At 28.5% G+C, this 22,489-nt stretch overlaps 1 protein-coding gene across 5 annotated transcripts in view; it reads left to right on the top strand.

The window, feature by feature from the left end:
• The window catches only part of unc79 (UNC-79 domain-containing protein), a 115,957-nt gene that overhangs the window by 44,735 nt on the left and 48,733 nt on the right, over positions 1 to 22,489 (top strand). For all 5 annotated transcript variants that reach the window (XM_067263759.1, XM_067263757.1, XM_067263758.1 and 2 more), the window contains exons 17-20: positions 2,537 to 2,625; positions 3,716 to 3,839; positions 9,754 to 10,050; positions 20,850 to 21,089. In XM_067263759.1, coding sequence (XP_067119860.1) covers positions 2,537 to 2,625; positions 3,716 to 3,839; positions 9,754 to 10,050; positions 20,850 to 21,089 — 750 coding nt within the window. The remainder of the gene's footprint in view (positions 1 to 2,536; positions 2,626 to 3,715; positions 3,840 to 9,753; positions 10,051 to 20,849; positions 21,090 to 22,489) is intronic.

Raw genomic sequence — 22,489 nt, 5'->3', positions numbered from 1 at the left:
TTTTCTGTATTTTGGTTTAATAAAGCATTAAAATAGGTACCTAATTATTATTTTTTACCAATGTATTACATATTTTATTATAGAATTTATTATTAGTTCATTTAATTGGGGCAGCTGCTTATTGGGCCAAATTGGATTAGTCTCAATGTGTCCCAATTAAGCGGAATCGACTGTATTTCATTGTGTTATTTTAGGAATATAGACTTTAAAAAAATTTTTTTAAATTTTTCAAAAACTATATCCCTAAACATTGTTCTATCAACTATATCATTGATATTGTGGCACCCGTCGGCAATGTGCTGATTCAGACTGATAGAGGGCACAGGAAAAGAAGAGAAAAGTGAACTTTGAACTGGACATTCAATTTCGGACCAATGGCCACCAAACAAAAATGAACTGACCTTCGATCAATATCAAACTGTAAAAACATTGTACATACATTGTATGTTGCTGTATATACTTGTAAATAAAAAATATAAAAAATCCAGCCAGACATTTTCTCATCAGCATCAAATCATTCTCATTTGGTGACTAAACATCAAAATGTATTTTAATAAACCAAATGATTGCTGTAATTAATTGGGCTGTTTTTTGCTACTATTAATAATTAAATATTAACTAATTTGGTATTAGAGGTAGATGTTATGCCATCTCTTATCAAAATTAACAATTATAATATTAATTATGACAGTCATTTGGTTTATTATGAATATGTCGGGCTTAGTGATGTGTATTTATAGATGTATTTTAATCAGAAAAATAAATTTATTAGAAATAAATTTGAATATTTTGAACTTTTTTGACAGGAAGTTAATTTATCATTGATTATACTGTAATGCAATTTAAACATATGTTGCTTGATCAGAGGAGAAAGTACAGAAGTATATGCTATTAACAAATCTAGTTTGAATATAGTTTTCAATTGTCAATCATTTTTGACAAATTTTTAAACTTATAAGTAAGGTATATTAAAAGAAATGTTAATTAATTTAACAGAAATTTAATCTAATAAATTTTCACTCAATTGGAAAAACTTAAGTTTTTATTAATTTTACATCAAATGAAAAATAAATAGAGAATTCAAAGTTTCTGTTAAATGCATTCAATCTTTAATCTATTAGTAAAGATTTCATTTTATTTCATATGGATACATTTCATTTCCTATTTCACATCCAGGATAGGCTAAGAATCAACCAGAAGAGACAGTACCACAAAAAATTCATTTCATTTGATAGTTTTTATAGGTACCAATAGAAAATCAATGAAATTTTGTATTGCTTTTTATTGGTTTATAATTCTGATAGAAACTACAGTAGAACCCTGATTATCTGAAGTAATGTGGACTGATGCAATCTTGTATAACTGAAAACTTGTATAAAATTGATGGCCACAGTAATTTCAGATTAAATCTTTATACTGTATCTGTAAAGATTTAGATGATTCATTTACGAAATGACTTATATGGTATTACTTTTAAGTTTCTTAGTGAATTTAATTATATATTATACAGCTAATACATATTTACAATAGTTAGCCAGGGAGGGGTCGCATGACCCATTCTGACCCGCACCCCCTATTTCACGATCGACTGAATCGTTAATAATTAAGTTTTACCGATGTGACTCACAGTAGCTTCCTAAATTTATTGTTATTATTGGAACGTATTGCCGTTACTCAGTTTCTCGGAACGCATTAAGAGATAATAGCTCTTTTGGGTCATGGTGACCCACAGCGACCCTTGACGTCTGCGTAAATTTGTATTATTAATGTAATGTAAATAAAATAAATATAATTTTTTAAAATCATAAAGTGACATACCTTTTCTATGATAAAAATAACTTCTATAATCACTAATTGTTTCATGTTTTTTTAAATAGTTAAAATTTTTCAGATACTTATAAAAATTTTTCCCAAAATTTAATATGTAAATTCGAATGTTAATAAATAATTAACTAAGGCTTACAAAGTAAACATATATATTTATTAAATTACTAAACAGAATGAAAAATAATATTTAAAAGAAAAAAGTGAAAAAAGTTGAACTGTTAAGAAAAAAATTAATATCTAAAATGCGGATCGAGGTGACCCGCAGCGACCTCTATAGGTTGTTGACCTTTGCGACCTCACCCGGGTTAAGGATAAAAATATTTATTATTGTAGATACATTTTAATACATTAAAACAACTTCGTACACAATTACTGGAATGTATACTTTACACTTGAGAACCTTAAGAATCCAGTAATAACACTTTAATGGAAAACTAACGTTTTTGACTGTACCTGGTCTTCCTCAGGTTTTTAAAACCAGTAAGGTTCAAACTTGGAATGCAAAAAACAATATTTGCTATCTTGAAAATGTTTTTGATGCAAACAATTCTTGGCTCCTGAAATAATTTTTGTTTTAAATTATTTAGTCTAAATTTTCATTTCAGATCTGTAGACTATTTTAGCAGAGAATATTAAATGAAAGTTATATGATTAATTTAAATTTAATTCAATTGTATTATATGCATTTATTGTAAAAATTTTTGTTTAGATATGGGAATATATAATGCCTTTTTGGATGGAGGCATTTAGATATGAAATTCCAGAAGAAGAACTTTCAGAATTCAAGATTTTGTTAAGGTAATAGCATATAAAAATTTATAAAAATAAAAAATATGCTTATAAATATTTATTTTAAAAGTAAAAATTTGTGAAAAAATATTTTATTATGAATAAAATTAAATGATATGAAATATATTTATCAAAAATCATAATTTTTATTATTTGCAATATTTTTGTTACTTTTGGGGATATAATATATATTTTTATTTTAATATAATTTTAAAAATAACATAAAATTCACACAAATATTTGTTTAATTTTTTTAAAAATTGTGTTTAGAAATTTACCATAAAATTTTCATAGTGATAGAGAAATTGCTTTATGATCCTTATCTTAAATAAAAATCAAATATAGACTTATCTCAAATATAATGAAATGAAAATCTGACTATTCTTTTTTCATTATTTGAAATTCATAAATGAATAATCACTTAGTTACGATGGTACAAGTAGAAACACTAAATTTAAAATAAAAGTGTTTTCATATTTTGTTCGTCTTCACACATGTTAGGAGCTGTCCATAAATTACATCTGTATTTTTCTTGAAATTTTTACTCCCCTTCTCCCCATTGTCCCAGTTTGTCCAAGTTTCTGTAACCCCTCCCCTCCTCAAAATTTTTACCATTTTATGAATAATAAAATGTATAAACTGTATAAAATTTAATGAAATAAAATGGACAAACATTGAAGTCAACCCCTCTCTTCCCCTTTGTCTGACTTGTCATAACCACCTTCCTCCCTTCCAGTGTGGATGTCATGTATGATCAGCCCCTTACTTCTAGTGTTTCTTCTACATGTATCATAATTAACTGTTAAATTTATTTATGTTTGTAATAACTTTGTTATTGATTTTGAATTGCAAATAATGAAGAATATTAACAGAAATTTGATTACTATCAAACATTACAGATTATTGAACTGAAATATTATAATTTTAAAAAATAATATTTTACATTATGTGATATATATTGTATACATGTATTTACATTATTATAATATATTATGGAATCATAATCGTCATTTAATATTATATAAACTTGAAAATAAAAATAAATAGCAAAAGGAAATTTACTATTGGCTAAATGAATTGTTCTTGTTTTAATTATTAGCAAAGTTTTGGATCCTGATTTAAGTCCTCTTGGATTTAGTACTCAGGAAATGTATAGATTTCTTAGTTCAAGATTTGAAAATTCTACTGCCCCAGTACAAGAACAAGCACTCTATTGGTTACAGGTTTGTAAAGTATAATTTCATTTTTACACAATAGATTCCAATACTGGATGAATTTTCAATACCAGAATTTTAGTAGTAGAATTTCTGCAAAATCAATAGAAATGGTTGTGGCTGTATGCCATGTGTTTGTATATAATTTATATTATATTTTATTTTTTAGTTTTATTTTCGCTTTACATGCTTTTCTCCCCTTTCTTTTCTTTGTCTATTGTCTTCCCTCTTTGGAATGTCTCTTTCCGAAATTCCTTTCCTTATATCCCCTAAAACAAAGAAAGGGTGCGCGACCCCCGAGGGGATGAGTACGATACTAGAAGGCAGGAGGGTCGTGAACTCGAGACGAGACGGAATTTGGACTCGAGAGAGGAAAGTAGAGAGACCAGCTTCTGGTGCATTGTTGGCAGCGTACAGAAGAAAAAAGGTAGAGCTTCAGAGACTGACTAAGGATCTCTGTGATAGATTCAAGGAGTTAACGATAAATTATCGCATCCAAACTGTCGACGAGTGATTGAACTGAAAGAAAAAAGGAAATACCCTCGTTCCTTTGTGTAAAACTTTTGCTACGGACATTATAAAGAAAAGGGCCGTTTTTTGAAGACCTCAAGAACCAACACTGGGTACCCTCTATCTAATTTCTTACTTTTCCTTCCTGTCCCCTATTCTCCTACTATAGTTTAATATTAGTCTTAGTTTTTATCTTTATTCGTATTTGTGATAGTTTAATATTAGCGTAAGATTAGTTTTAATTATTTCTCTTTTGTCACGTAATATATATATTTGGAATTTTGTATGTACAACCTTGTTCGATCATATGATTATTTTCATCTGTCGGGATAGAAAATATTCTGGCATCCTAGAAAAGAACCTGTAGCTATTTTTTGCCATAATTAAAGTTTCCGCTTTGTTTTTTTTGTTACACGTGTTTTTCTTTTGACAAAGAAAAAAGCATATTTTCACATGGTATTTTTCAGTATTGGAAAATTGTTTTAGTCAAATATAAGATATTCAAAAAAGTTTCTAATTTAAAGATATACAGTGTGTGATCAGTTAACAAACATAATCCATTCAAAGACAATGTTTACTGCCCGAATTGTTTGTTAACCAATTATCGATTTACCTTAGATTTTTATGGGAATTTGATTAATTCATTCTAGAGACTCCAAAAAATAAATAAAAAACAATATAATTTCTTACTATGTTTATTTATATGTTAATAAAAAACTAAAAGCAATTTCTCTATTTTTTTCATGGAAGACACATCTTTGTTTCCCAGATGTAATTTTCATTACTCCTTTATCTGCTTGAGTCTTTTTGATTATACAGTATCTTTCTTAGCTAAGATTGTATCTACTGTAGACCTGTTGAAGCCATACTGCCTAGCAACATCAGACATCTGCCCACTCTCTACTTTAGCTATTATCTCTTGCTTAGTTTCTATAGTAAACTCTCTTTTTAGGTCCCATAATATTATCAGTATTTTAAAATAAAAAGTTCAGAAAAACACTTACAAAAATTCAGAGAACAGAAATCAACTAGTGCTAAAAAGGTTATGTATACAACTGTGAAAAATTCTCATTCCATAAACCATTCATAGATGCCAGTAAAATATAGTTTTACAAATCTTAAATGCAGCATTGCTTCTCCTTGTGTTTGTTCTGTGACGTGTTCATTATCTGAACACGTGTTTGTTGTCTGAACATAAAAATCTTTTGTGAAAGTGTTTGTTGTTCAATTTGTTCACAGTCTGAACTGTTCATTAACTGATCACCCACTGTATTGTTATATTTTATAATTTAAGACAGTAATCTATTAGTGAGTAATACAATAAGTTTATAGTAAAGTAAAAGAAAGGGGGGAAAAATGCTCTGTTACATAAAAATATAAATTCTAATATTTAAAGAACAGTGAATACTAAACAGTTACATATATTTTCATTTATTTTTACTTATAAAATTTAATCTTACAAAAGCATATTATCGATGCTGTCATTCAATAACATTGAGCAAATTTTTGTACCATTCAGTGCAGATGCAGAAAAACATGTTTTCTCCTGTACACTTATTAGTTAAATCATTTTTAAATACTTGTCAAAGGAAAATATTTGATTTCATTTTATATCTTCCACGTAGTAACTAATATCTATCCAGAAAGTTACCAAATGATTATTGAAAATATCCACTTGCAACTCAATAAAACTAGTTTGTCTTATGTTTGATATCTTGGTTGTTTAGGACAAATAATAAATATTATAAATATTCAGGTGGATTTTAACTTATGAATATTCAATTTATGATAATGATTGATATATTTTTATTATTCTTGCAGCTGTGATAAAATATAAAGTGAAAATCATACTTTAAAAAATTGTAGAAGGTTAATATTAAATTATCAATATTGATCAGCAGGTATTTCAGTATATTTTGTTTTGGATCATAACTAGTATTGCCAGGAGTCCTAATTTTACTACTACCAGCATTAGAATTCCCACTATATTGTAATTTAATCTTTACAGTATCAGAATTACAAACCAATTTACTATTTCTCTTTATTTTTCTTTTATATTGGGTTATAATGTTTATGTTTGTTTTGCTTGCACTGTGGATTGTTCATAAAAATTAAATACCAAATGTATTTTCTGAAAAACAACTTATTTACATACATGGTTAATGGATTTTCTTTTCCAATAGTCTTTCTTTGTATCTAAAAGATTCTTCAAACCAACTGATATACTATTTTGAAAAATCTATTTGGAAAACTTGATGGGCAATCTTGTCAGACATATTTTTGTTGTGATAATGAAAACATTGTTTAAAGATTTTTTCATATAGCATACTTATACTTAAAGGAAAATATCAAATATTCTTGATCATATGTATAAAATATATATATTGCATTCATAGTGATTAAAGTTGGAATAGAATGAAATATATAATAAACTTTTGAATTTCTGTTGGATGAATAAATTTTTTAATACAGATGAAAATTTATTCATTCTACAGAAATTCAAGTATGTTGTTAAAATTCGTCACCAGAGGGATGTTACGGCATAATCTACATTTTTCAGTGCTATTCCTAAGTAGATATAAAGGAGCCAAAACCCCAAATGGATAAGGATGAAATCATTAAGACGTCGTAAGATTTGCCATTTCCACTTTTAAGAAAGTTTTAAATTTTTATTGGTTTTCTGTGTTTTTAAGGAACTTTTTTAAAAAATGGGCAGCTGAGTAGACTAAAAAGGAAGGTCTGGCTGTCTATGGTGTGTTCTAGAACACTAATGAAAATAAAATGGTGATCATCAGGAATTTTTTTAGAGCGACTGTGTCTTTCATCTGTATATAATAAACTGTCAAGTTTAACTATTAAATCAATTTTGATAGAAAATATACATTAATAAATTCAGAGTTTTTTTTTTTACAAAAGGAGTTTTACAGTACACATTTATGTAACTTATATTTCTTTTGCCAAAAATTAAGATCTGTAACAATCTTTCTACTTTTACTTACTATATTTTTATGTGAAAGATGATATTACAGTAGAGAGTCGTTTATCCGAATCAACTGGGGACTGGGGTTGTTCGGATAACTGATTATGTGCGAAAAAATATTAACCTGTCCGATGTTGAAATTTTTCTCCATTGCGTGTCGCTTTGTGTTGAATTTTCGTCAATTTTAAGCCTAACGAAAATTTTTATAATAATAATCGAGGCTATTGTATCGTTAAAAATTATTTCTTTATTTTGTACAAACAAAATAAATATATTGAAAAATATAAAAACATAAAAATTAACTCTAGAAGTAAATCTAGTATCAAAAAAGTTCGATTCAGCACGACACAGTCAGACTGGAAAGCGTTCGGATAACCGACGTTTTGGATAACTGGTGTTCGGATAAACGACTCTCTACTGTACTATAATATAATAACTGTACTATACTGTACTGTTAATATAATAACCAAAGTCTGTTTGTTTGTATTAACTACATTTGCTATCTTTCTTTCTCCATAGATGGTGTTACTTCATAACACATTGTATTATCTATTTATTTATTGTTATATTGTTTTTGTTAATAATTTTTTATTTAGAAGTGTTGTATGTTGATGTCAATATTGATTCCTTATAACTCCTATTTGTATTCAAGCCAGGTGAAATTTTGGTTATATTCTTTTTATGATCCAATGGAAAGTATAAGCTACTTAGTTTGCAGAAATATCAGCTATTAGCTATTTTAAAAAAAAGTTTATCAATTTTAGCTCAGTGACATCATTTACCTTAAGATGCATTTTAAAATATTTTGGCAAATGATGTAATTTAAAATATACTTTAAAATTTAAACATTAAAAATTTAAAAAGATAGCTGCATGTTGCTCCTACAACAAATTTTTTTAAAAACATTCACATAGTGACCATGTGACTTTCTATCAGTCAATTGTAAGTAACAATCTAACAAACCTGTTCTTTAAAATGTATTATTGTGCATCAGTAATGTTCCAACTCACAGTATAGGCTACTTAATTTGTAGAAATATTAGCTACTCTTCTTGAATTTCTTGAAACCTTGAGAAAAATCAATTTGAAATTAGGTGCTAGTTATATAATGGGGTAGTTATCTACTGATTTTGCAACTTGTAATCTATTAGCAAGTACTTCTACAGTTTTGTCTGAGATCATTCAAAATTATTGGTTCTCTGTAAACATATGAATCTACTGCAGACAATTTTTTTTTTAAATCTCTGAAGGTATGTATCATATGCTTTTCCTCTAGTCTTCTCCCATTCATTTTTTTATGCATTGATCCTCTTTAATAGATGCTATTAAACACTTTTACTTCTTTTCTGAACAACCATAAAATAAAATAAATTTTAATCCAATACACACATTATTGGATGAAAGGTTAAACATGTATCTTGAAAGCAGATAAGTTTTTAATTTTGGTTTTGAAAATTACATCTACACTGAACTTCTATTAGAAATGAATGGGAGAAATAGGGAAAAGCAATAACATGCTTGAGATAATACTTTCTAACTTGCATATCATGTTTTTAATTCCACTTTGGAGATGTGAGATATGTACAGTACTTACATGAAAGTTTTATTTTAGTTTTAGCAATTTTTTAAAATTGAAAGTTATATGCTGCTGCAGATTAGCTACGTAAAAAGATGGTATTTTTTATTATTATGATCTATTTGAACAACATAAACAGGATGATCAATTTATAATTTTAATTATCTCTCAATATATAATTCTGTAGTTTACAAGAAATTTTGCATAAACCACTGGATGGATTTTTATGGTTGATAGCTTGATTGAAAGATCTCAGCTCCAGAATGGTAGGAAAAGTAAAATAATTTTGAAATTTGTCAAAGAAATCATTGAAAATCTGTTTGTTTGTTTTATTTTTAACATTGGTATCTTAACTGAACACTTGGTGGCACTGTAGCATAAAACATTTTTATGCTACAGTGGAGACAAAAAAACTAACTTAAGTATAAGTAGCATAAGTAGAAGCAGATTTTGATTGTAGGTGTCAGCCATGGGAGGATTAGTAAACAGGTACCACCTGAAAAAGAAAATGCCCCATAAAACTATTTACTATCAATATATATATTTTCATTTCATGTCCCAACTAGCCACTTGTAATACAATAAACCATTATTAAAATAATAACATATTATTAATTTATTTATTTATTTTTAAAGAATTATTATGAAATAAATTTGTTTATTTGATGTTGTATGTTGTTTATTTGATACTAATTCTTACTTGTTAGCTTTCTCAATTTCTAAAATTTATATTATGTTGGAACTGATATAGATGAATTTATCAAAATAAATCTGTAAATTGAAAGTTTTAATTTTAATTTTTTATGGAATGATTACATTTTGCAGAAATATATATATATATATATATATATATTTACAGATACTTACTATGCTGGAAGTTCCTATTCCTTTAAATTTAATATTGACGATGTTCAGTAAAGGTGTTATTTCCACTATTGAAATACAAGAAGTGAAAGGAAAAATATCAAAAGTTATTCCAAGACAGCAAAGTACAGTTGGTCTAGCAAAGAAGACAGACATAAAACAAGGATCAGGAACTGATGAATCATCAAATGTTGCTGAAGAATTCAATTTACCACAAAATATTGACTATAAATCTGAAGCTGAAATAAATTTAACATGCTTTATATTGATGATAGATACATTAATTAAACAGGTAAGAATTTTTTTTTGAAGCATTATTACATTAATGAAATTTTTGATATTCTCATAGCAGAAATGTTATTGTTTACATCAATGATATTTAAATTCTAAGCATTAAAAAAGTATTTTCATACTACAAATATATATATGAACTCTTTATTTGATAAAATTTCTGAATATATGGTACAAAATAGATTTAAATTCAGTACAAAATCAATATTCTGTGTTGCTAATAATAGTAGTTCTTATAATAATTTCGATTTGCAATTAATGCTTGCAAATTTCTTGTAGAAATATTTATTATTTATTTTCATTTCATTCAGTGTTTTATAAAATACTTTGGTTTTATTAATAAATGAAAAATTAAGATTTCTGATGTTACTTATCTTGTTATTTTGTTTATCAAGTTTTTTGTATGGTCAGAAAACTAGTATCATTTTTTACAAATAATACTTTGAAATACAGGGTGTCCAGAAAGGGTGAGTGCAGTTTTGAAATAAATTAAAAATAAAAAATGTTCAAAGAAAGTTTTGTTTTTATTTTCAATCTACGGTTATTGGAAAATTATTTACTAAAATTACTTATTCAAATTTCAAGTAATATTCGATCTTAACAACATTTTAACGGAAATTCGTCGCAACCTGAAGAAGAACCTTGGAAGGTTCAAAAACGTTCGTCAAATCTAGTTTTTTGTTCTTTGGATGATTAAATACTCACCGGTAACAGGTTTTTAGAGGTACATAATTGACTATCTTCCGGTATTGAGTAAAGAGAAGTTATTTACTAAAAATTATGTTATCTAAATGGCATCTGTTACGCTCCTGGCACTCTTCTAATCTTGAGCGAAGATTTCTCAGTACACGTTGACACAAAACCTGAGATATCAATGCCATTTCTGCTGTGATATTCTGCTTTAATTGAGTTAATGTCCTCGGCTTATTTTCATACACCCTCTCTTTAAGAAATCCCCATAAGAAATAGTCCAGAGGACTCAGGTCTGGACTGCGTGGTGGCCAGTTAACATCACCTCTTCGTGAAATCAGAGATACTATGAGATGATTTCAAATTTTTTAGCTCCATCTTTGCAATAGTTTCATGGCTTCAATATAAGAACATGGTTTCAACAAGATGGTGCCACTTGTCATACATCAAATGATTCAATTGAAGCCGTAAAGGAGTTATTCCCCAATAAGCTGATTTCACAGAGAGGTGATGTTAACTGGCCACCACTCACATGTACTGAGAAATCTTCGCTTGAGATTAGAAGAATGCCAGGAGCATAACAGATGCCATTTAGATAACATAATTTTTAGTAAATAATTTTCCAATAACCGTAGATTGAAAATAAAAACAAAACGTTCTTTGAAAATTTTTTATTTTTAATGTATTTTACTTTTAAATTGCACTCACCCTTTCTGGACACCCTGTATATAATAAATGCTACCAGAAATAAGCATATGATAGAAGCTCTATATTTACACATTTCACATATTTGCAGCTATTTTTCATATTTGTAAAGCTAAAAATTGCTTATATATAGGATTAAAAAAAATAATGAAATGATAGATAAGAGAGAGAATTAATAGATTTTGAATGTTAAACATATTCTAATAAAATACATATTGTTGACTATTAGACTGTAATGGATTACTAAATAATTTCACATTGTTATAATAAATGTTGTGATTTATATTAGTATATATTGTGACATAGGCATTGTGTTTTACAATTATATTTTACTTAGTTTTTATTTTATTTATTCAAATCAACAATGTTATCTAAACAAGATTCTAATGGCAAAATATTAAAAAAGGTCAAAGTGATGACCTTCAAAGACAAAATTAAAGTGTTAAACTGCTTGCATGGATGAGAATCAGCACCTACGGTTGTTTCACTTTCAATAAAAATAAATATTTACTGTAAGAGAGGGGGGTGCGTCTGGTAGTCAAGGCTACTATTGACTTTTTTGTACAGTTTGTATACCTGCAAGAACCAAAGTGTTGGTTATTTTTGTTCAACTAATTTTACTAAACAAAGCTTTACTTTAAATTTTATTTAACATTGGGGGGCGTGTTCATCTGTCGAGACTGCTGGCGTTTTTTCTTGTGCTCCTGGTCATCCATACTAAGCCTAAGATACAAACGTTTTTGTCTTTCTATTAATGTTATAAGTGTAAATTTGTAACATACTAAGATTAATACTTCAATAATTACATCATTAACAAATATGCAACGCTCTCCACCTAAGCGGGGAAGACCTCCAATAAATCGTGCCAAACCGGATACCAAGAAGAACCAACCTCTTCCGTCAAACTCTAGGACGATAATGGACTTTAACTTCAACTCTGAAAAAAATCTTCATGAAGAACCTAGCGACGAAATGAATTCCAACTTAAATTCATCGCAAATAAGTGTAAATAACGTTTCAGGTGAGTCTACCAAGTCTGACTATTATCCTTCTACTAAACCGGACAACCTTCCAGACACCTCTACTTCAGTGTTATGGAACAAAATATCGGAACTGATTAATTCTGCTAACGACAAACTCTTTAGACAAATGGTTAAGATAAAACAAGATCTAGAAATTATTCATGAAAATATCCGTGAAACGAAGGATCATCAGATAAAAATGGAGGAACAAATAACAAACTTAAAACAACAGGTAGATAAGTTACAAACTAACAATGATTGCATTCAATTCAAAATGGACTCGTTAATTAACGAACATCGCTATAATAATATTATCATGTATAATTATCCAAACCATAAAACCACTTCAAGAGCAGAAATACATAATTTTATTACTTCTCTCTTAAATCTACAAAATATAGCTCAAGAAGATATACTAGAGGTAATTCAATTGTCTAAAACGCCCAACATAACATTAAGAATCACTCTCAGCAATAATCAAATTAGAGACCGTATTTTTACTACTATTATACGGAAAAAACAACAAAATTTGTTAGAAGAATGGAATAATTTACAAATATCACCGGACTTAACTAATAATTCAAGAGCTAGACGGAAATTCTTACTACCAACTTTTTACGAACTACGTAAACAATATCCTCAGGTTAAACTGCGGAATGATGTTTTACTAATCAACCATGAAAAGCTGACCTATAATTTAACCACTGGAAAACTGGTACAGGCAGACACTTTCCTTCCATCGTCAAGAACAGATACAACTAAATGACAAATTAACAAACAAGACAAGTCTCGAGTTTGCAAATCACATTCTAACAACCAATGCCTTATTGTTATTAATTGGAATAGTCAGGGCCTCAAACATAAAATACCTCAAATTGATGCTTTTACATCTAAATATGAACCAGACATCTTGGCTATTACTGAAACCTGGTTAACCTCAGAATTGGTCTACAAGTCAAAATTTTTCGAGAAATTTATAATCGAATCAGTAACGGCAAATAAACCTATTGGCCCAGGCCGTCCAAGTGGAGGCCTCTGTTTACTATTAAAAAAAGGTGTCTGTAAAATACTACAAACAAAAAAATCTAAGAACTTTATTTTGCTTCTTATTCAAATCAATAAACCTATGCTTGCAAATATCAAAAATAATCTAATAAATTTAATACTTGCTTATATTTCACCAGACGATATAACAACTTTGAATGAAATATCTAAACACGTCGAGACTTGGCAATACATGACTCCTTACTCCATAATATTGGGTGATTTCAATGCAAGAATAGCCAACAGAATGGACTCCAAATATAAAGGTACTAATCCATTAATACAAAATATTCGCTTCTCGAAAGATAAACACCTAAACAGACTGGGGCAAAAATTAATAGAAATAATAACGAATCTTAAAATGTATATAATCAATGGTCGAATTGAAACTGATATACCAGCAGAATTTACTTGTTTAACACATACAGGAAAATCAACGATTGACTTCACGATTTGTTCGGAATTATTGCTAGATTGCTGCATGGACTTCAATGTTATTAACTTTGATATCTCCGATCATTTCCCCACAATGGTAAAACTTCTATTATTCTCGACAAAAAACTCTGACAAATTACCATCCAAAAAACAACGTGTACAATACAAAACTTGCAGGTACTCTAAAGAAATTGAAAACCGATTTGGCGACATCCCGACTGTAATAGAAAACAATAGCGAAGATTTATACAGGTTAATGATTAATATAATGAATGACTACATTGTTCTGAATAATGGTAAAAGAAAACTTAATCATGGATTGAGAAAGGGCTGGTTTGACTTTGACTGTTATAAAAAGAAAATGGAAAAAAAGACTAAACTAAAAATATTTAGATTAAACTCTAACAACATCAATTTTAACAACTATAAAGATGCTAAACGAGCTTATAACAACCTAATTAAGACAAAAAAGAAAAATTACTTCAAGAAGCTTGAATTAAATTTAATTAAATATAACAAAGACAACAAATTATTTTGGACTACAGTAAGAAGATATTGATTTAAACCTAGCATAAGCGAAAATTCACCAATCATTGACTTCGACACTTGGAAAAATTTCTACCAACGATTTTCAATAATTCACTTAGACCCACCAACTATTAAACACACAGGCATACAATGAACACCTGGATGCTGACTTTTCAATTGATGATTTAAACGAAGCAATTCAAAACATAAAAATCAATTCAACCCCAGGTCATGATAACATTCCTAATAAATTTCTAAAAATGCTACCTAATAGTTCCAGATTAAAACTACTTAATATTTTTAATATTATGTATAAAGCAACTTCCTTTCCTGACTCTTGGAATACAGTTATTCTTACTATGCTATATAAAAGGGGTGACAAGTCTTCCCCTAACAACTATAGACCCATAGCACTGCTGTCTACAATAAGAAAATGTTTTACTTCAATGTTAACAACCAAATTCCAACAATGGACTAAAGTCAACAATTTAGAAGCTAAATTCCAATATGCCTTTTCAAAAAATAAAGGAACTGAATCAGCCATCCTTATTCTACTAATGATAATTCAGCTTTATCTTACAAAAAAACATAGGAAAGTTTATGCTGCATTCATCGACATAAAAAAAGCCTTCGATTCAGTCTACACTCCATTACTGATAAATAACTTAAAAGCCTGTGGTGCCAGTGCTAAATTTACATCTGCCATAAATAAGCTTTACTCAAATTATTCCGTTAAAATTAAACAAGGCAATACGATTTCTCCTTCATTAATTCTTACTCGTGGAGTGCTCCAGGGTGACCCCTTGTCACCTTACCTATTTAATTTCTATTTATTGGGCATCGACCATCTTTTTAACAATCCTTCCGAAGGCATTGAAATAAAAAATCGAACATTTCATTACATCCTCTTTGTCGACGATCTAGTTATACTAGCCCCAAATAAAATATCACTTCAACGCAAGATTAATCAACTCAACCTTTATCTTAATTCAATCTACTTGGAAATAAACCCGACTAAAACTAATATAGTAATTTTTCGTAAGAACAACAAACTATCTAATAAAGACACAAAAATTTATCACGAAAATACTCCACTGCAAATAGTCAACGAAGTCACATATCTAGGAGTCGTGTTTGATTGGAATTTGACCTTTAAAACCCAAATATCAAAATTAAGTATTAAAGTTAAACAAGCAATTGATAATCTATTATTTCTATGTGCAACAATGAAAACATCAAATTTGAATATCCATTTTAAACTCTACAACACCATTGTAAATCCTATTATTTACTATGCAAGTCCAATATGGGGACTGGATTATTTATACAACCTCGAAACTCTGCATATTTACTTCCTCCGAAAGTTATTCCATCTTGAAAATACAATACCTGGATACGCTATCCGTCACGAGACAAGTCGCACTTGGACCTTTCCCCATTTATTAAAACGTATTATAAAATTTTACTACAGACTTAAATACAAAAGTGATGATAATACAGAATTTTTATATCAAGAAATGGTAAAGCAGTGCAATAACGAGAAAAACAAGCAGCTCTGGCATTATAAATTTCGAAGAATTTTAAACTCTTTTGGTATATCGGAACTACTGTTCACCGACACGATCCAAGATTGGAAATTCGCCTATAATCTCCTACTAAATTCGGCTATATCCCAATCTATTATTAAAGACCAACTCTCTCTAAATCAAAGCAACTACCATCCTTGGTATATTAATATATTCAATATTCCCTCTTTTCAACCCTATATGTGGCAACCAACCGATCTAAACGTAAAACGTTTGATAATGCAGCTACGTCTCAACAAATACTCTCTCTTTGTTAATAGTACATATATAAATTTTTCGAACACTTACTGCCAATTATGCCAATTTGATGACTTTTCTATGCTCCATCTACTCCAAAATTGCCAAGCACTAACCAAACTGCGTGAACAATATGACATTATAAGAATATGCAATGATGGATCACTTCTCGACTTTAAAATTAATCTAAATTCCATCAGCAGAAAGGATGCCTACAAAATTTATAACTACTTTGTTAAAACCACTGAAAAAATTCTTGGTAACACCTAATAATTTGTTGTTGGTCGTTTAGGCAAATCCTTTATAATATTATATCTTAAAGGTATTAACAGTGTCTTGTAATAAATCATATTGGTTAATAATCGTTACAAAAATATGTAATGCGTATTTTTAATATGTAAACTAATTCTTTATGTAAAACTTGTACTTGTACTACCCCCTTATAGGGAAATTTTCCCTTTGCAAATAAAATTATTATTATTTTATTTAACATTTTTTGAAAAAATACTATGTATTAATCAAAATGCAACATTTGCCGACCAAAAGAGGGAGACCACCGCTAAACCGTGTCAAACAGGGTAGTAGAAAATTACGCCTTTGTGTCCTTTCTATTATTTAAATTTAATTTGTATACTAGTACTTTTTATATATTAACAGGAATTACAGTTTACAAGTGTATGTGTTCAGGTGAACTAAATAAAAAACATTAATTTTTGATCTGTAAGACTAAATATCTGCATCCATATTTTCCAGTATAATAAGTCCTGTTAATATATAAAAAGTACTAGTGTACAAATTAAATTTAAAGAGTAGTAGAAAAGATTTATCTTTTCCATCCACTTCTAAATTTATAACGGATTATAACTTGCTTGGTGATAAAGTTTTACAAGAATCATCTTTGACTGCTAATGATTTGTTCCAGGATATAACTCCCCATAGCCTCGAAAGACCTCCAGGTGAGCCAAATACTTCTTACTCTACTTCTTTAAATAATCTGAACAGTTTGCCAGACATCCTAACTACAGTTCTATGGGACAAAATTTATGACTTAATTCTCTCTTCTAATGAAAAACTTTCAACTCAAATGATAATCCATTAAGATCTGGACCTTATACGCGAAAGTATGTGAGAAACCAAAGAGCAATATAAAGATATGCAAGGACAAATTAATAACCTAAAACAGCAAATTGAGACCTTAAAATCAGAAAAAGAAATCACACAATACAAAATGGATGTCCTAATTAATGAATTTAATCATAATAATATAATTCTTTATAATTATCAGGCCTCAAGAAATAGCTCAAAACTAGAAATACACAACTTTATTAATTTAGTACTGAATATATAAAATGCATCATATGAAGATATTCTGGATATTACTCAACTGACTAAATCAACGAACCCAGTGATAAGACTAACTCTAAAAAGCAATCAAATTCGGGATAACTTTTTAACAAAATTCATAAAAATGAAACAACAAAACTCTCTGAATGAATGGACAGATATGCAAATCTCCCATGATCTAACAAGGGAATCTAGAATAAGATGTAAACTATTACTCCCAATCTTTTGTGACATTAGAAAACAAAACCAGCAAGTAAAATTACGCAACGATATGTTAATAACAGGTTGAGACAGACTGACATTCAGTGCTGTTTTGGGAAAACTGGTTCATGTAGAGACTTTTCTCCCTTTTTTCTTGCCAGGGACAATTACAAGCTGATGTCTGTTGAGACAGAGTACATTCCATCAGAAGAAACCTATTTTAATTAATCAGCCCTTTGTGATCATGAACTAGAACTGCCAGGGACTTAAAACTAAAATACCAGAACCCAATTTTTTACAATTCAAATTTAATTCAGATATTATTGGAATAACTGGGATATGGATGACATCTAACTTAGTATATAAATCAAATTTTTTTAATCATTTCATAATTGAAACAGCATTAGCATGTAAACCAACAGGACCTGGTCATCCTAATGGTGGGTTATGTATTCTATTAAAAAAGAACCTTTGTACAATTCTTCAAACAGAAAAATCTGATAACTATATACTATTATTAATATCCATGAAAGAATCTATACTTGGAAATGAAAATAATAAATTAATTATAGTAATGATTACCTATATTCCACCTGATTCCTTGGAAAAATTAAAAGCAATTTTTAATATTATTGATGTCTGGCAACATATTACTCCATTTATTTTATTACTGGGAGATTTTAATTCACGTATTTCTAACTTGATGGATTCTTGGTATGATGGTCCTAATTCCCACATTCAGAACATTCGTCTTTCTAAAGATAAGTATACTAATAGACTTGGAATCAATCAAAATAATAACTGACAACAAATTATTCATTCTTAATGGACGTATTAAACCCAATTATCCAGCTGAATTTACCTGTCTGCAGCATAATGGAAAATCTACCATCGATTACACAATTTGCTCAGAATTCCTACTAGACTGTTGCTCCGAATTCATCACAACAACAATTGATGCATCTGATCACTTCCCAACTATAACTAAATTTTTAATATTTTCGTAAACGGAAGCCATTAAACCTCCTAAGAAGTAACAAAGGATTACCTACAACACTTCAAGATATTTAACAGAAATTGAGAATCGTTTTTTAATATTCCTGATCCTACTGACTCTAATAGTAATGACAGCTATAATCTTATGATTCAAATAATGAATAATTATATTCAAGGCACAAAGATTAAAGGTAATAGATAAACTAAGTATAAAAACCCCTGGTACGACCATCACTGTCACAAAATGAAAAAAATTAAACAAATTAACTTAAATTTATTTAGAAAGGATCCAAATGCTGTAAAATTTTCTAACTGTAGAAAGGCTAAACAAACTTACAATAATCTGCTTAAGGCAAAAAAGAGGAATTATTTTAGAAACGTTGAATCAACCCTAATTAATAACATAAGGACAATATCTTATTTTGGACCACTATATGTAAATTTTGCTTTAATATAAATCCTAGTATAAATTCTTCAGTTATAGACTTTAATGTATGGAAAAGTTTCTATCAAAGATTCCCAGATATTCAACCTATCTCACTAATAAGTTTTATTATTGATACTCATAATGAATACTTAGATACTTACTTTACTATTAATGACTTAGAAGATGCTATTAATAAAACCAAAATCAAATCTATCTCAGGTAGCGACAACATCCCAACTAGCCCTCTAAAGATGCTTCCTCATCAGGCACAGAGAAAACTACTAAAAATATTTAATTCTATGTACAAAGGAATTACATACCCTGACTCTTGGAATTCAGCTATGATTACAATGATAACAAAACCAACCGTATATGCTCATTCCCTTTTTTTCTCAAACATATAATAAAATTCTACTACCATATAAAATTTAAAAGTGATAATAATTTAATTGTTCTACACCAGGAAATTATCAAAAAAAGTAAAAACATAAGTTCAAACCAACTATGGCAATCTAAGTTTCAAAAAATTTTAAACTCATTTGGTATATCTGATCTGCTGTTCAAAGATAATCTGCAAGACTGGAAATATGGCTATACACTATACAATCGAATCTGCAATATCTCAGTCTATTAACAAGGGCCAAACAAGTTTAAATCAGAGTAAATATCATCCTTGGTTCACCAATCTACTCCATATTCCATTTTTACAACCATATATATCTAAATCAATTAATTTAAATGTGAAAAGATTAATAGCACAAATACGCCTTAATAAATATTCTATTTACATCAACAATGGTTATATTAATTTTGCAAATAATCAATGTATTTGGTGCAATTCCGAAAAACTCTCACTTTATCATCTGATACAGGATTGTCAGGGCTTAACTAATGTGCATGACTCACTTGATACCAAACAAACAATTCAATGTAAATCACTCCTTGAACTTAGAATGAGTATGAACTAAGATAATAAAAAAGTGTTATATAAACTATATAAGTACTTTATCAAAATTACAGAAATATTAAAAAACCTAATTTAATAGTTTCATTGTTCATTACTACTATATAACTGTGATTCCATCTGTATTAATAACTTTAAGGTTTTGATTGTTATTATTCAACAAAAATATACTTGTAATTAATGTTATAATGATTATTATTTATATATGTAAACTGTTCAACCTTTTTTGTAATTTTCCTTACTAAATGTAACACCCCCTTAACAGGGAAACTCTCCCTTTTTGTGAATAAACATAGTAAATATAAATTTTATAAATAAGATACATTAAAAATATGGTAGAAAATTTTTTTGGCATGAAAACATAGTTTTTCTTTTTTAATCATATATTTTTTAAAATTATTTAATCTTATTTTTTCAATCTATTTCTTTCTATATTTGCAATTTCCACTTAAGTGACAATTTATATTTAAAATTAATATATTCAAAACTTTTTATTTAAAAAATTTTAATTTCAGTTATTTATAATGCAAATATTATATATTTTCTTGTTTTTACATGTGACATGAATTAATATTGCTATTTTTAATTAATAATGTTATAATTATTTCTATAATCATGCAGTTAGAGCTCCAAGAAGTATCACAGCATAAAGGATTGGAACAAGAAGAAGCTCAAAAAGTCATGGTTCTATTACATGACATTATAAAAGCTCCATGGATAGGCATTCATACATGTTCAGAAAGTGAGAATGATAAAGAAGATGGGCCGTGCTTATTTTGCGAAATGTGTGCTGTTTGGTATCAGTTAGCAATGGTGTTAATGGAATATTTTTGTCCTGTAATGGAAGCTACTATGGCTGATGTAAGTATCTGTAATATTAAATATTGTTTGTTTAAATATGATTTTATTTTAAATTTTTTAAAATGTTTTTTGATAGGATAATATTAATTTTCTATTTTAAAATAAAGAGAAAAATATTCACTTCCAAAATAACTGATGTAACTGTAATACTTACAGTTCAACAACTAATTAATTAATTTTTAAAATTTATTTACACTTATAAAATAATTAAATTTATTTATTTATTGCATATACAAAATAAAATGTCATAAGACAATTGATTTCCTTCCCCCAAAAATAATGCCCATAACAAAAGATTAAACTACAAATAAAAAAAGGATAACAGTCAAAGTATGTACATGATAAAAAATATACATAAATAAAAACAAATGATTAAATATTATAAAGTAACCATTTAAAAATGTGTTTAAAAGGTAGAAAATCTTCATGTAGAGATTGTTCCACACAGCCATATTCTGAACTGACCAATATAAAAATGATCTGAAGGAAACAGAAAGCCTAGAAAATGAGGTAAATAAACAAGTTTGATTATGAGTAACTTGTGGCAAATTTCTTGGGCACAGTCAATCAGAACGAATGGAACCATGGAAGTATTTGTATAAAAGTAAATGGTCAAAGTATTTAATACATTCTGTAAAACTGGGAATTCCCAATCTGCACCTAGCAACATTAGCATTAGGAGTAAAAGGAAGATTAGAGAGTTTATTTAAAATAAAAAATATTTTATCTAATGCTTAATATTTTTTGTAAATGGGAAGAGACAGCCATAGCCCATATTGGCAGACAATAATTGAGTAGAGACTGAATATTGGCAAAATACATGGAATGTAAGACTATTTTTGAAGAAATGGTTTTGCAAAAATGTCAAAGAATTCCATGACAAATAGCTAGAGATTTAATAATCTTATCAACATGTCCTTTGAAAGTAAGTTTAGGATAAAAAATGACCCAAAGGTCATTTTAAGAATTAACATATTTTATGGGATTATTGTAAATATAGAATGTGGGCAACTGAGGATTACGAATGAGTGAAAAACACAACTACAGTTTTTTGTAAATTAATTTTTAGGTTAGCTTTTTCTAAAAGGGAAGATAATTGGAGTACATCAGACTGAAGGACATGAGGGTCGTAGTTAATCAATATAATATCGTCAGCATAAGATATATATTATAAATTATTATTATTATTGTGTTAAGTGAGATATACTCGGTTAACACCGGTGGCTGCGTACTATGCCGGACCAAAGTCAAGGCATAGTAACCAAGACAGAAATTAAAGAAGTGTATCAGTGTGTGCGTCTGTGTTCAGGAACTTTCTCACAATATGACATGTATTCAATATAGTGGCCTTCTGTAGTGTGATGTATGTGTTTCTATTCAATTGTAATGTGCCCAGGCTT

The sequence above is a fragment of the Centruroides vittatus genome, unplaced genomic scaffold, assembly GCF_030686945.1.
Source record: "Centruroides vittatus isolate TY-2023 unplaced genomic scaffold, ASM3068694v2 contig_18, whole genome shotgun sequence".
Classification (NCBI taxonomy): domain Eukaryota; kingdom Metazoa; phylum Arthropoda; class Arachnida; order Scorpiones; family Buthidae; genus Centruroides; species Centruroides vittatus.
The sequence above is the reverse complement of the archived record's forward strand: the minus strand, read 5'-3'. Positions and strand labels throughout refer to the sequence as shown.